This window comes from Sapajus apella, unplaced genomic scaffold, assembly GCF_009761245.1.
Source record: "Sapajus apella isolate SASKATOON/1434 unplaced genomic scaffold, GSC_monkey_1.0 scaffold45, whole genome shotgun sequence".
In the NCBI taxonomy this organism is placed as follows: domain Eukaryota; kingdom Metazoa; phylum Chordata; class Mammalia; order Primates; family Cebidae; genus Sapajus; species Sapajus apella.
The window spans coordinates 16,364,970-16,381,190 of record NW_022436985.1 but is presented as its reverse complement, the minus strand read 5'-3'; the positions used below and the strand labels follow the sequence as shown (position 1 = coordinate 16,381,190).

At 38.9% G+C, this 16,221-nt stretch overlaps 1 protein-coding gene across 6 annotated transcripts in view; it reads right to left on the bottom strand.

Annotated features, from left to right (window-relative positions):
* Positions 1 to 16,221, bottom strand: part of RASGEF1B (RasGEF domain family member 1B) — a 630,294-nt gene that overhangs the window by 21,205 nt on the left and 592,868 nt on the right. For all 6 annotated transcript variants that reach the window (XM_032239801.1, XM_032239802.1, XM_032239803.1 and 3 more), the window contains 3 exons: positions 9,767 to 9,949; positions 7,962 to 8,084; positions 7,090 to 7,227 (listed from right to left, as the gene is read on the bottom strand). In XM_032239801.1, coding sequence (XP_032095692.1) covers positions 7,090 to 7,227; positions 7,962 to 8,084; positions 9,767 to 9,949 — 444 coding nt within the window. The remainder of the gene's footprint in view (positions 1 to 7,089; positions 7,228 to 7,961; positions 8,085 to 9,766; positions 9,950 to 16,221) is intronic.

Here is a 16,221-nt window from a genome sequence, read left to right as displayed (position 1 = left end):
GAAAGCATTGCATATAGTTTAGATAACTGTCGACCTCCTGGTTCTTAAATTTGTTAAATCAAGAAATGACTTCACAGTCCATCAATCCCAGGGCACAGTTATCATGATGTAAGTTGCAGAGTCCATTTATTCTTTCTTTTCTAGCCCAAAATTGCCAAAACAATATTCTTCTAGGTAAATGATGATGCCTGTGTCAGAAAAAGGCACATAGGCTGATTCAATGCTAACAGGGTCCTTAGGTTAAATCTCCAAAGGAGGATGGCCCCAGTAAACCTAGAAATGTAGAAAGGACTATGTTTATAACTCCATTGCCTTTAACAAAAATACCACAATATCATTTGCTGAGATTAATTATCTGAAAATTAAGTGGGATTTACCTGCAAGTATAAGAGCTATAGTTTTTTTTTGTTGTTGTTGTTTTATAGAGGCAATTTTATCAGAGCATATTACAAAAACCCTAATGAAAAGATATTTGCTTATGAGAATGACAACATATCTGGAAATGGTTAATTCTCTCATAGTCGAGGCATAAAAAACATACACAGCCTTCTTTTCTTTCTCTTCTCCTTTTGTTAGTGTACATTCTGCTGAGTTCTTTCAACTGGTCCATTAGATGACCTCTATTTTTCTCTGCAGTGATGGACAACCCTAAAATCACTACTGAAACACCTGCGTATTTAAAAATGGAACCATCAAACATCCTACCTTCCATATAGTATTAAGGTTATCAGCTAAGAAAATTCTATTTGGCAATATGTTTGTTACTCAAGGGAAATGTCTCTTTTTTGGAATTCAAAGCTGTTCAAGGCTAAGTTGAGGGTTATCTTAAATCTCTCATTCCTATTTCCCTCTCCTCTTTTACTTTTATAAACTTGAGTTACATTAAAAATCTAAGGCCAGGCATAGTGGCTCAGATCTGTAATCCCAGCACTTTGGGAGGCTGAGGCAGGGGGATCTCTTGAGCCCAGGTGGTTGAGACAACATAGTGAGACCTTGTCTCTACAAAAATTTATTTACATATTGATTGGTTGATTGATTGAGACAGAGTCTTGCTGTGTCGCCCTGGCTGGAATGCAGTGGTGCAATCTTGGCTCACTGCAACCTCTGCCTTCTGGGTTCAAGCGATTTTTGTGCCTCAGCCTCCTGAGTACCTAGATTACAAGTGTGTGCCACCACACCCAGCTAATTTTTATTGCTGTTGTTGTTGAGACGGGGTTTTGCCTTGTTGGCCAGGATGGTCTCAGACTCCTGACTTCAAGTGATTGCCCACCTTGGTCTCCCAAGATGCTGGGATTACAAGTGTGAGGCACCATGTTCAGCCACTACAAAAATTTAAAAATTAGTTGGGTACCTGCAGTCCCAGTTACTTGGGGGAGACTGAGGTGGGGGGATCGCTTGAGCCAAGGAGGCTGAGGCTATAGTGAGCCCTGATTGTGCCACAGCACTCCAGCCTGGGTAACAAAGTGAGAACCTGTCTCAAAAAACAAAACAAACAAATCTACCAACTTAAAATGTTTTCTTCAGTCCATTGTCCCAAATGTCATAAAAATGCCTACATGAGAGTTAGATACTACTTGTAATAATTATGCAAATATTTCACAGTGTATTATATAGAATGGTTAATAAACAACTTCTTGGAGATACTTTAGTTACTGCATGTGCTATCCAGGATAGAGTTGCTTCTCAGCCATTTGGCTAAGATCTAGTGCAGAGTAGAAAATACTTGTTACAAAGTTGAAGTTTCACAGTCAGTAAAGCCTGTTTAAAAGAGCAACCCACAACTATATGTTACTACTTTACTAAACATAGTTTGATATGAAGAAGGGACTTATCTTCTATGCTAAGTCTTTCTCAGAAAATGCCTGAGATTTCTGTATAAACAAATTTAACTTGTGTCCAATAGAATAGTTTTTAAAAAGAAAAAGAAACATGGCCCAATCACATACTGGAGTACTGTGCAGCAGCTGAAAGAAAATATAGCTACCTGCACTGGTGTGGAAAAATTTCCAAGACATACCACTGAGACAGCAAGCAGGATCAAGAATACTAGGTAAACACATACGGAAGCAAAAGCCATACACACTACTTTCTATGAACACCTGTATACATAGGAGCAGCTCTAGAAGGATACACACAAAACTGACAACAGCTGTTATTTTAAGAGAGAAGTAGGACTGATGGAAGTTTTTTGGCTTCTTTTGCTTTGTATTATTTCTTTTTTAAAAAATCCAAGTGAATATATTCCTATATTACTTAATATGTTAAAAAGAAAATGTTTTAAAACTTTCCCACAGAATGGGATTTCTTGGATAACACAAGTATGAGACATGTACAAGAAAGTTCTTTTCACTTAAAAAAGCCGACAACTCATTTAAAAATATTCATTATTCTATGCCTCAGCTGCTATTCCATGCATGTTATCATTCCTACATTATGTACCTTCTCCTTGCCCCTTCCCAGGATCCCCACAAAAAATACTTCATTCAATGACCACTTCTTTTCAGGGTACCACCAAGGGTACCCACTGAGAAGTAATGAGCAGAACAAATAGCTGAATGGGGGCAGCCTGGGTTCCACCCCAGAGATCTTGATTGACTTGGTCTGTAGTGCACTTGGGTCACATGATCTAGATGCTCCTCAGCTGATCCTTGTATAAGCCAAGTGTAAGAAGCAATGCTCTGCCTGCATGTCTGCTGAAAATTTTTATTCTGCTAAAAACTTTTATTCTGCAATTTAAAAAAATTACTGGGGGAAGAGGCAGAGAAATGTGGAGTCAGGTTGTTAGCAAAAAACTGCATCAAAATATAAGGGAAAAATGTACGCAATAGAGTATGGGGAAAGCCACTCAACAACTGGTGTGTGAGCATGTGACGGAGGGTATGTATGTGACCTCTTTTAAAAGTTTCCTGCTGCAATTTGATTACATTTGAGAAATCAAGCTTTGTTTTGTTAAGCATGGTTCCTGAGTCATGAATTACTAAATATGCACTTATTCTTTTTTATAACTTCAAATGCCAGTGACAGTAATTACCTGGCAAATAAAGATAGAAGTTCTTATTATAAAGACCAGCCCCTTAAGGAAGAGAAAATTGCATTCTACCCACTACAGTCATTTGTCATGTAATTCAATCATTAGTTTCATTTCATGTTTCTTGCAGGCAAGTCCTAATAAACCACTTCATTTTGGGCAAATCCCCAGGGGGGATACATATTAAGCCAAATTATGTAGAACTGTCCTGGCATATTCAGAAGAACCTGACTAAATTATATATAGGGCACACCTGGATTCACGGACTGCCAAAAGGAAAAAAAAAGAAAAGTCCCAGGCAAGAAGCAACAAATCCCAACCCAGGCCCACACTGCTTCCAGTAGAGGGAAATAATTTTTCCCTATTCCAGTAATTAATTTGTTCATTTACTCATTGATTCACTCATTCATTCAAACACTACTGAGAGACTACTAGGTGCCAGGTACTGAGCTAGGAGTTGAGGATTCAGTGGTGAACAAAGACGGTGCAGCATGGGGTCTAGAGGGGAAAACAAGCAATAAAGTGCAAGTACAGTCATCCCTCAGTATCCTCGGGATGGTTCCAGGACTTCCCTCAGATACAAAAATCTGCTCAAGTCTCTTATAAGATGGTATGGTATTTTCATAAAATGGTATGGTATTTTCATACAACATCTGCACATACTCCTGTATACTTTAAACCACCTCTACGTTATTTATAATACCTAATGTAATCTAAATGCTACATAATTCACTGTGATACTGTATTGTTTAGGGAATGATGACAAGGGAAAAAAAGTCTGTATATGTTCGGTACAGACTTAATATTTTCTGAATATTTTCAATCCGAGGTTAGTTGAACCCATGGATGGAGACCCCATAAATACGGAGGACCAAGCTATAATTACTCATCACAGAGTGCTAGGAAGCACTGTGAAGGGAAGGGCAGTGACAGACAATAATGGGAGGGGGTATAATCATAGCTGGGGTGCTGAAGGAAGGTCTCTCTGAGGAGAAACTCCTAAGCACATGACTGATAGGGAGCCTTACAGGCAAAGAGCTGGAGGAAGGACATCGATCACACAGTTTCAGAGCTGAAAGGGCATTAACACAAGGCAGTTACTTCTACGATATATAGAGATGAGGAAGGAGTAAGGATTTAGAAGACTTGCCAAAACACACTCAGATAAACCAGCTGGCAAGTGTGAATTTGAATTCTGAATACTGAATAGAAGCAGCTAAAGAAACAACATCTCCCTGTGAAACCCAATCTGATCAAGGCAGGTGACACCTCTCCACTCAACCCTTAGTTTAATCAATTCCTCAGTTGGAACTGGCTTGTCTTCTTATCTCCTCTTTTCATGCTCAAAATTATCTGAACTTCTCAAGGTTTCCATCAAGAATATGTTATTAACACGGGAGTGTTGAAAAGAAGCCAGGGTCAGTAGGCTGTTTGGCACTCCTCTCTGTTCTACCCAGCTCTGGAATCGCTTGATTCTGTTAAACACAAAGACCGATTCCCATCTGGTAAACACAGATAGAAATGATCTCCCCTTTGACTCCCACAAGAAAGACCATCCATTTGGTATTTTCAAAACACCAACATTTTATCTAAAAAGAAAAAGATTGTTAACTTTTCTTTTTCTTAGAAGAGCTAAGTTATAAAGGCAATAGAGGGAAAAAAAGATGACTGACACATAATGCTAAATGGCTAAAGAAAACTTGGCTGAAATGAAAACTGTCTGACTTAGGTCTCAGCCTTCATACAAGAAAAAGCCCCTATGATGTCACTAATCTTTTGAGCAGCTTCACATACATAAACCAAGGTCACTGAGCCAGTATTGACCCTTCCAAAGAACTCAACAGCTAACCCCTCTAATATAAGATTTACTACAAAACTGCACTGTGATGCACTTTTGCCTTTATAAGCAAGGGACCTATCAATTTATACCTGGCTAGAACCTGTAACAGGCAAACTGGCAAAATGATTATAATCATCATAACTTGCACAGTGACTCAGGAAATGACTCATTCAGCCTGGCAGAAATAATGGCTGTCTCAAGCACTTGGGTTCATAATAATAGAATGTCATAAAGTAACAGCAAAATGGTTAATCCCATTTTCAGAAGAATGTAATACAGGAAAGCCCATACAAATTTTTCAAGAGCTATCCTTATATAATTTTAGTCTGATTTATTTATTTATTTATTTATTTATTATTATTATTTTTTTGAGACAGAGTTTTGCTCTTGTTACCCAGGCTGGAGTGCAATGGCGCGATCTCGGCTCACTGCAACCTCCGCCTCCTGGGTTCAGGCAATTCTCCTGCCTCAGCCTCCTGAGTAGCTGGGACTACAGGCACGCGCCACCATGCCCAGCTAATTTTTTTGTAGTTTTAGTAGAGACGGGGTTTCACCATGTTGACCAGGATGGTCTCGATCTCTTGACCTCGTGATCCACCCACCTCGGCCTCCCAAAGTGCTGGGATTACAGGCTTGAGCCACCGCGCCCGGCCTTAGTCTGATTTTTTTAAATTGGAAGAAATGGCATTAAAATGTACTCACAAATTTACGGCTGGGTGCAGTGGCTCACACCTATATTTCTGCACTTTGGGAGGCCAAGGCCAATGGATTGCTTGAGCCCAAAAGTTCAAGACCAGCCTGGGCAATATAGTAAGGCTTTGTCTCTACAAAAAATAGAAAAAACTAAAAACTAGCCAGGCACAGTTTTATGCACCTGGAGTCCCAGCTACTAGAAAAGCTGAGGTGGGAGGATTGATTAAGCCAGAGAAGTCAGGGTTGCAGTGAGCCATGATCGCACCATTACACTCCAGCCTGAGCAACAGAACAAGGCTTTGTCTCAAAAAAAAAAAAAAAAAAAAAAAAAGGTATCTTGTTATACGTTGCAGCACACCACTGGAGTGCTCAGGAAAGATTATTCATAATGGAAAACGGATTTTAAGACGAATGAAATGCAACATCAGTACAAATGCCAAATGCTTCATCTACTTTTTCCAGGTGAAAGTGTATCTGTGTCTAAACAACTTGTTCCCAGAAGCCAACCTGCAACACAGAAACTACAAGGACATCCCTGCCCAACAAGTCTTAACACAGAATACTAGCCCTCTGGGCCTGCTTCGGAAAGGATAACCTTGAATCTGTCACAGCTAGTAGTTGGTGCTTATCAAAGGCTCAACTGAGGGAAGTGATATTTATGAAAGACTATCTCAGAGACTTACTAATCTCCACTGATACTAGATTCTATCCTTAAATCAACATCTGGGCACTAGAAGACTTGCCTCATTTTCTCAGTCTTCTCCCTCAAGAATTACCTTTGCTAATTTTCACATAAGTCTATGAGCTCAGCTTCTATCCAGGGACGTGTGTTATAAACACCATAAACAGCAGTTTCCAGGATCTCATTCTATGCCCCTATACAAAGTTCTTCAGAAGATAGTTACTAAATTTTTCATTTAATTTCCACAAGAATTAGTACACTTTCTGTTTTCTGACAGTGAATATCACATGAACAGCTGTCTTTCCCTTTCATCTGGAACTTAAACTCATGCCACAGCAGTCCTGTCCTCCTCCACTGGTTCTCAACATGAGCATATTCGTTTTCTTCCTTCCATGGCCCAGAATGTCTATTTCTATTTATGATTTATTAGTCTACTATTTATCATCTATTAATATATTAATGTTATTTACTTTGTATCTACTAGTGTTTACATCTATTAACACGGCATTTATTATCATCAACCAGCTGTGTCAAACCTTTTTGGAAGGAAAAAAGGTATAAATAAAGTAAAATTAAATCACACTTGCAACATAAATCCTGTGCATGAGGTGACATGAACATAGCCCCAAATTAATCACATAAAACTCTAGATCATATCCCTTTGAAGTGGGATGGTATAATTATTCCCACTTGATATACTAAACAGACCAATATGTGATATGAAGGGCTTGCCCAAAGGCAAAACAGAAAGAAAGCAGTGGAGATTATGATGCATAATTCAGCACCATTTCCCACCCAGGCTCTGCCTGGGAATTCCAGTGGCTGTGCTAAATTCAGGTTACCAACCTCTTCGCCACTGGCTATTCGGTGAGCCAGATCTTTTAAGTTTCTCATCATTCTTTCATCCCGAAAATCATAGGGAAATGTTTCCGTCCATTCTGTGAGGAGCTGAAGGATTTTGGGTGCAATTTTTCTCATCTGGTTCTAAGAAGAAAAAGCAAATCTAATTCAGTGATATTTATCACTATGGACGACATCAAATAAATAGTTACAAATGATTTCACTGATAAACTTCTAGTGTAAAGTCTTTAGGGATGAAGAAGCTCCAAACCCCCTCCCTCTCCGTGTCAATGCCAAGTGCCACCAACTTAAGGCAGGACCTAGGGTTCCTCCATTGCATTTATTTTTTTTAGATTTTTTTTTCTGTGTGTTTTTATTATTATTATTATTATTATTATTATTTTTGAGACAGAGTCTTGCTCTGTCACCCAGGCTGGAGTGCAATGGTGCAATCTCTGCTTACTGCAACCTCTGCCTCCCAGGTTCAAGCAGTTCTTCTGTGTCAGCCTCCAGAGTAGCTGGGATTACAGGTATGCGCCATCACACCTAGATAATTTTTGTATTTTTAGTAGAGACAGAGTTTCACCATGTTGGCTAGGCTGATCTCGAACTCCTGACCTCAGGTGATCTGCCCACCTTGGCCTCTCAAAGTGCTAGGATTACAGGCGTGAGCCGCCGTGCCCAGCCTGCATTTGATTTATACTGTGTTCTTTTTTCTTTATACCATTCACTATTCCCCTTACATAGCCCCGATGCGATTTATGCAAGCCTGAGGATAAGCCGGGGTTACTAAAAAAAACAATTACACAGAATCTAAGCCATAGAGTTAACATTCCTAATAAAACTGTAATATTATAATATTCAAAATGTACCATTACCTTATCACTATCAGGATCACTTAGTTGCTGGTGCTCAACACATAAGTGGCAAACTTTGGCCATTAGCTCATACGGATGCATAAATAACCGAGAACTGAGTAGGAAGGTAAATATGTATGTTCTCTGCAGCAGGAGAAAAAAAGTCATCATGGTTACATTCTCTCTGCAATTAATATCTTTCCTTTATACTATAAATTTTATTTCATTAAGTTCTCCTGATCATGTTAATATGCTGCAGTTTCAAAAGTAACGCCTACTAGTAGTAAAACAGTGTAAGCAGGATTTCTCCTTTATCTTCTAATTATGTTAACAGAAGTACAGGATAAGTTTGGCTCCTGGAATTATTCAGAGCACATTTTCACATCCATCCTCAGGAAGCCAGGATACCAAGACACATAACTCACTTTAGTAAAGAAGAATGAAATTCAGCCCAGAGAGATAAATCTGACTTGAATATCCTATCCATACAGAACATGGTTCTGTGTCCAAGTATGCTGTAACTCAATGAAAACCAAACAAAAAATAACAACAAAAAACCCAACCTACCCAATGCACATAACACTCAAGAATTCTCCAGTGTGTCTAGCACGTCACACTGAAGTGTTTGTGTCAGAACATTCAAAGGCAGGCTTTCAAGTAACCTATTTATTTGCCTAAAGGCAAAGCAATTTAATAAAGCACAATATAACACTATATACTTTTCTTTAACTACATTGTCTTCCAAGACGCCAGTAATGAAGTAGTGCTTATTTGTTATAATAATTTCAGACTCCCAATGAAAAGAGAAATTCCATGGGGCTTTTCTTTTTTTCCTTAGGCGCCTTTACTAGCTCATAAACACTTACAGGGCAGAACAAGGGGTTCCTTTTACTTTTGATTACAAGTTTTCCCTGTATGGCAACACATCTGAAAATGCCATGTAACAAAATACACAGAGAGATAACTCAGTAAGAAACACTATGGTGAATTACTGTGGCAAGCACAAACTATCCTTTGCACACCAAGGTTATCATTAAATTTATAAAAACAAATGAATGCAGTCTCTGGATATTTTTATGAGATCTTTATCAATAACCAGCTGTTCAGTAAATCTCCTTCTACTAAGCTCAATTCCATAGACGCAGCTGTAGCACAAGGGAAGGGGGAAAAATCACTTATCCCAGAAAGAAAACCTGTGTTTGATTGCTAATGCTGGGAGTGAGACCATGAGCAAATACTCAACACTCTGAATTAGTTTTCTCCTCTCTTCCCTCTTGGAATTACTGCAAAGATTGAGAAAATACACAACCAATTCCCTAGATTAGAAAGCGCTATCTGTATCAATGTAGGTTACCAAGGCAAAACAAAGCAAACATGTAATCTGATGTCAAATCTATAAAGAATTACATCTTAAGCATAAATCTTGTTTTCTCTTCCATATACTTTCCTTTGTTACATTCACTTTTCTTAGCATAGTGATGGTCTTGGAAACAACAAAAAAAAGGCATTACATATTCTGGGAGCATCCTATGTTCTCTGACATTTCTATTTAAGGACTAAGCTATATGCATGAATCAACTCTACAGATACTTCATTTAGATAGTATCAGAAACCTGAAAAGAAATTGATATGCACAGTACACCAAAATCTGATCCTTATCCAGGCTCAATTTGATTTCAAAGCAATTGATAATCAATAAACAATTTCTTATTAGAAAAACTCTTGGCAACCTAGATATAATTCTGTATCATCTAGGGTCCCTGCCTACCGTACTGTAATTTCTACTCACTGCCAAGGATGTGTTTCAGAGAAACATGAATACCTACATCTGGATAGTAATCCACATTAGGTACTAAGTGCTGGATGAGTGCTTCCAGGGATCCAGAGAGGAGGTTGTTGTCATGGTAATACAACCCTCCACAGCTGTCTTCTGCAGACTGATAGAGGTTTCGATTGTAACCACTGCTGTCAAACATTGCTGAAAAGGGAGGAGTCTGAGGCATGCTTTCCTAAAAGGAATAAAAAAGACGAAAAATAGTGTCAGCAATATGCAGTATGAAAATAAAGGTAAGCTTTAATAGGCACTAAGATTTAATAGTAATGAGAGAATAGGCAATTAAAATAATGGTTCAGGTTCTAACACAAGAACCAAATTGCTGAGTACCACATGTATGCACACTTTTGAGTACCACTCTCATTCAATCAAATATCAGACAATGCTTAGACCAAGGGCCCCATCTGGACTTAAAAGTTAAGTCTCTGGCTGTCATACTTAGATGTCACTCCTTCACAGCAGATTGTGGAAGCGGGCAAGGAAACTGAACTTGGATTTCTTTATTGCACAGAGTCAAGTATTTTCCTAAGGTGAAAGTGTGTACACTGTAAAATTTGGGTGGGAAAAGTTACCTAACACTGAAGAGCTATCCGAAGTACTGGAAGACAACCAAAATTGAAGCTGAAAACACTAAATTGCAAAATAGGCCTAGAATCAAAGTACACTGTGTTCATGTTTATATATGTATGTGTGTACATACAAGGTTTCATGCAGACTCCTCAGTTTTCACTGAAAGGACTGAAAACTCAGGTGCTGACTTTCACCCCTTGGTGTTAAATTCTCCTGGGGATGTGGGATGGTTATGTGTAAAGCCTCAGTTCTCAATAAGCATGCAGGCTGGGAAGGCACCTGATTTGGGAAACAAGGAGTACTGTGATGGTCCTGAGACAAGTTGCTTCTCTCCATCTGTGTACTTTGTAATTCACAAAGGCCTTGTCAGAGGGTGCTTTGCAGAGGCTAGAGGCTATTAAGCTATTACTTGGATTCCTAGGGACAGAGCACCCAGCGCTGAGAACAGATTCCCGGTCTCTGGAACCACGTCTGCACAATGGAGGCATTGAAGAGCTGCAGAAACTAGGGGTTTCAGAAGGCAAACAATGAGGGGAAGCCACACTCTAGGCTGTGGACTGACAGAGACAGGGTGTGTGGAGGCAGCAGGAGGACACAACCTGGACTAATCTTTCTTTTCAAGATGCCAAAGGATATTTGCATCTCAATGTGGGAGGGCTGTGGAGCCCTGTCTGAGAGTCACATCCATCACTCCTTGAGCATCTGTTCCAGCTACAGCTGAGAGGGGGACACAGAGCATCACAACCTGTGCATGTGCCTCAGCAGGGGGTGGCCGGGGGGGGGGCGTTAAGAGAAAATATCCATTATAAAGCCAACCTGGCAGATGAAAATAGCATTAGAGAAAAGATACATCAAGAAAAATAGGAAATAAAAAACCAACTTCATTTCTGTGTACTTTGTCCCATCCACAAACCAGTGCTGAAGGACAATTTAAAGGGATCCACGAAAACGCCACAAATGGAAAGAAGGTGATGGATGACTAAGAACCACTCTATCCAGGGGGATTTGTCACCACCAGGGTCACTGGCCCCATGGCTCTCCTTTAGGTAGCACATGGTCATAAGAGCCAAAGTGTCAGGCACTATGGGATATAACGTTAACACAATGGTCTGCACACTCCCTTAGTTGGCAAGACTTCACATGTAGGAAATGCAGTTAAATAAATTATTCAATGTCAACATTTTATAAGGCAATAGACAAAGTATGTTTTTTTCCCTCTACAAATTGCCAGGTTTCTGTGAGTACAATTCCTGCGCAATACAATCATTGCAAACTGACCGTCCTTGGTGGGAAGAAGAAGAGCCAGTCTGCCCTTGCCCTGAGAAACTCATAATGTCCTCAAAGTAGTAGGCAGGGACCTGAGATGAGAAGCACCTAAATGATCCTTCAGATAACGGAGAGAAAACCCTTTGTCTGGATTTGGCTGACTCTGGCTTAAAAAAAGCTTTCGATGGTTATAACCACAGTCTCCTTCACATATAGCATGAGGAGTGTCATGCTCTTGGAATTGGGATTTTTTTTTTCTTTCAGGAACCACACACTTTCTTTCACTGTAGCACTTACTCATTGCTAGTGCAACCATTCTAACAAAGTGCTTTCGAAAGATGGTCGGCCAGGATTCGGGAATTCCAGAAAATCCAAAAATGATAAATATTCAAAGGAACTATTGAAATCACCTGGCCCAGGATCTAGAAAACATTTCATTTCCAACTGCAATCAATTAAAGTGGTCGTCTAAAGTACGGATGAGCAAGGAAGATTTGGAAGCTGTAACTCCATGGGAGAATGTCGGTTCTAAATGATTAGCAATGATTGTCAGGCAGTCATGGAAGGAGCCACAGCCCACGTGTCATAGCAATCTAGTCCAACCTCCTCTTCTTATAAATGCACACACTGAGACCAAGGGGGTAAGGTGAGCAGGCTAAGATGACCCAGCAATGAGGCTACGGCACATCGCTGCACTCTTGCTGGATGGAACTCCCCTGCATCAACTACTCTCCCCTTATGGGCTCATTACCCTAAGCACCAACCCACAGAATGATTATGGGTCACTCAGATTTCGCTTTCAAGGAATCAGCACCAAAAGCCACCAAACATTTGTACTTCTTGTTTATTTACTCTTGTCTTAGAGTAGGCAAGGACTCAGATCTGGACAAAGATTCAGATTTAAAGATTCAGAATTAAGTCCTAATTCTGACACTTAATGGCTGTGAAATCTTCAAACCCTCAACCCTACCAGGTATGTTTTCCATCTGTTATTTCCAATTTTGCTTATCCCTTCCAAAATCCTAAATATTAACAAAACTACTTATATTCTTTAGTGCAAGGATCTTCTTAGAGCATTATGATTAGAACAATGGCAAAAGACTTGTGTACTGTTCTTTGGAACTATATCACACAGAGTGTTTCTTTGAAGAGGTGAATAATATCAATACTTGGAAAACTTCCCTGAACAAGGCACCAAAAGAAAATAATGCAAATAGCAACAGAAACCAAATTGAGGTAAATGAATAAGGGTTATGGCTTACTGTGCATAAAAATCAACTGTAAGTAAAGTTATGTCAAAGGCTATTTTCTGTCTTCTAACTAGCCCGAAGTTATGCTGCTAATTAGCTGATTTCATTTTCCCATGAAACTGCCTTGATTGTTGAACTTGCACAGAGCAATAACCAACTACTGATATTCAAGTCACTTCAGTCCCTTATTTGTTATGCACAATAGTCTTATTTTTCTACCTCCCTATATATTCCAGACAGAATCTTTTAAATTCCTTAATCGCTTCTCCCTTCATTAGTCATAATTCTTCTCATTATGGGATACTGTGTGCTGAAAAATGTCTTCACATTTCACAGATCTTTCCCTCTCTGAATCCCCCATCAAGGTCTTTCTCATGATATCTGTGATATGGAAGGCTCTCAGAATTTCACTGGTTCAATTTGTGTAATGCTTTACTGACTACAAATGCCTTCCTGGATTCTACAACCACCTCATCTGGCAGGCATCCTCATCTTTTTTTGAGTACGAAGCTGAGGTTCAGAAAAACTGTAATAATTTGCTTGGGGTTAGACATGGAGTAAGGGACAGATGGGGTAGGGTTTCAGAGATAGGTCTTCAGATTCTAGGTTTAAAATTTATTACACTACATCATGATATGCTGCAAATTGTCTTCTTTGAACTTCTAATGTTTAATCATAAAACGAAAATCCTGTCAGTCTGTCTCGAATTATAGGCATTAGAATAATTCATATGTTTTACATGTTCTACATAAATCCTTGCTCCAAAGACATATTAATACCATTAATTACTCTTATTAAAAAGTCCGCCTGTCAACAGCAGTATTTAAGCTACTGGCATTTGCTATCAAAACATAACCTCATTGAGACATAGGGATTCCAGAGATTCTAATATGGATGTTAAAAAATGTTACAGTATCCTCAAAACTGGGATGCATGTAAACAGTTGAGAGGTAAGAAAACATGTTTACTTAACAGTCTTTTTAAGTGATATATGCAATGACAGAACATCTAAGAATGGATCGCCTCTTAGATTCAATGAAATACAGTAGTATTTGCTTGTATGTACTTTATAGATTTCCAGCAAAAAATTTTAATGAGAGAAATGACCAAGAGTAAACTCATGGTTCACAGTATTCATCACTCATTCCTGGACAATGTCTAACAAGTGGCCAGTCTAGCTGTTTCAGAAGATCAACTGCCTGTGTAACAGAGGCGTTTGATAAACACAAGGAAAAATCAGCATAATGGTACAGAAAGTACTGATTGTGAAACAGAATTTTAAACACCTACGAAGACAAACATAATAGTTTGTTTTCTCTAAAGTGTCTTCTCTCTTATTAGCCATACCAAGAGCTACTGTTTGTTCGGTGTTACTCAGACTTGATGTTTGAGTCTTAACTGATTCAGTTCTGGAATTGAAAAGAGGGGTCCAAAAGATTAAATATTGGTTTAGTTCTTGTTAAGAAAATAAATCCAATATCCAAAGTACTGGACATGAGAATCCAGACAAGTATTTATCCCTGGGCACTATTAACTCCAGGGATCACTTCCTAATGATTTCTCCAGGAGAAGAAAGGCTCAGTGTAAGGCTACTCTTAACCCGTAACTTCGATTTATTTCATTCAGTCAGTGCAGTTCTCATGCCTTCATTTGCAGCAAATCTTTTCCTTTCAGTTTCCACAACTAATATTTTCTGTTTCTGGGATCCTATAAACTCTCAGCTTACTCCTCTGAACACTTTGCAACACAGCCTCAAAACCAGCCTCTCCACTGTCTGCCATCTGTCGTCAGTACAAATTTTGCCTAGCTCAATACACCTATCAATGGGGACCAGCTAACAAAAAACTTTGTTTAGGAAAAATTGACTCTTCTCCAAAATTAGAATATGTGGACGGAACAGCAAGTTAAATACTGGCATTAATGTATCATAAAGTCCAGTTTCAAAGTAGCTAATTCCTTCAAAAAATAAGAGATTTGTATGAGATACAAGAAAAAGCTGCTGGCTTTATGCAAATCCTACCAATAAACATAGAGCAGAGAGCAAGTTAATCTCCAAAGTTATTTTCACCTTACAAAGTTTCATTTGTAAGCCAGTTTCTTACAACTCAAAATAAATTCAATTCAGTTAGTGGCTCTTAACTTTTTAGGGAGATTCACAAACCTCTCCCCATCACCACCCCCAGAGAAATTTACAAACCAATTTTCATATACTTTCAGGGAGTTTACAGACCTGAGATTAAGAAATCCATGTGCTAGCTTGTACAGAACCTAGATATGATTTCTCTTCCCCAAGAAGGGAGAACATGGTGGCTCTGACAGTAACCTTGGTCTAACACTTTCAAGACTGGCTCCTTAGAAATCAAGGAATTCTTGTATTTTCAGGTAGTACCAATCAAATTAAGAGAATAAAATAATCATAATTCTTTTGGTTTGGGTACAGCTATTGAAATGGGTTTTTTCTTTTTTCTTTTCTGTGTAAATTGAGGCAGCACTTTAGGATGTGAGGACATGCAGGGAGATAATGGGAAACAGATCCTGGTTTTAAAACAGTGAACCAGGTGAAAAGAAAGTATAGAGCCACCAAAATTAGCATATAGATTACATGTTATGCTGGAAAATCGTCCAACAGGAAGTCAAGATATACCCAACCCAGGTATACAAGATGAATGTTCTTTCTTAAAATTAATTTGGGAAGCTGAAAAGTTAGTTGACAGACAAGACATCTTACAGGGGCAGCTAATTTGGTCACAAAGATAGATCATGTTCTTCCAAGGACCCTGAAAAAGTTCAGCCTGACATTGATCCAGCAGCAAGGAAGCAAGCTCTGGGTGATTTACGAGATGAATGGCTTTGAAAGGCATGCCTAATGGTTTCAAACCCACTAAAGCACCAGATGAAAAGCTGTCTTTTCTAAACAGCAGACTGTGTTTGAATTAGCGACTGCTTTTGCACAATGTTATTTATGATGAAGCAGGTGCACCAGGATAAGGTGGTTTCAGGTGACAATTCGAATTGGAAAAGAGGTTGAGGAAAAGATGAGTATGGGAACTAAATCAAAAGCTATCCCTCAGTGTCTGTAAGAGGTGCTCTGTAAATCTCTACCAGAATGTCAAGTCAGCATTTCCTCTACATTTGAAATGAGACAGAAAATGTAAGAGTCAAAGATAAAAAAGGTATATTTTTTTCAATCCCTATTTCATCATATATAGAGTACTTCACTGAAATATTTAGTAAATCCAATGCCTTGATGTTGGTCAAAATATTTTAGCTTCTGTTCAAATGTTGGGCATGTGTCCCAATTAAAGAAGAAAAAAAAAAAACACAAGTAGACGAAGGCCTCCGTATCACAGCTGAACTTTGAA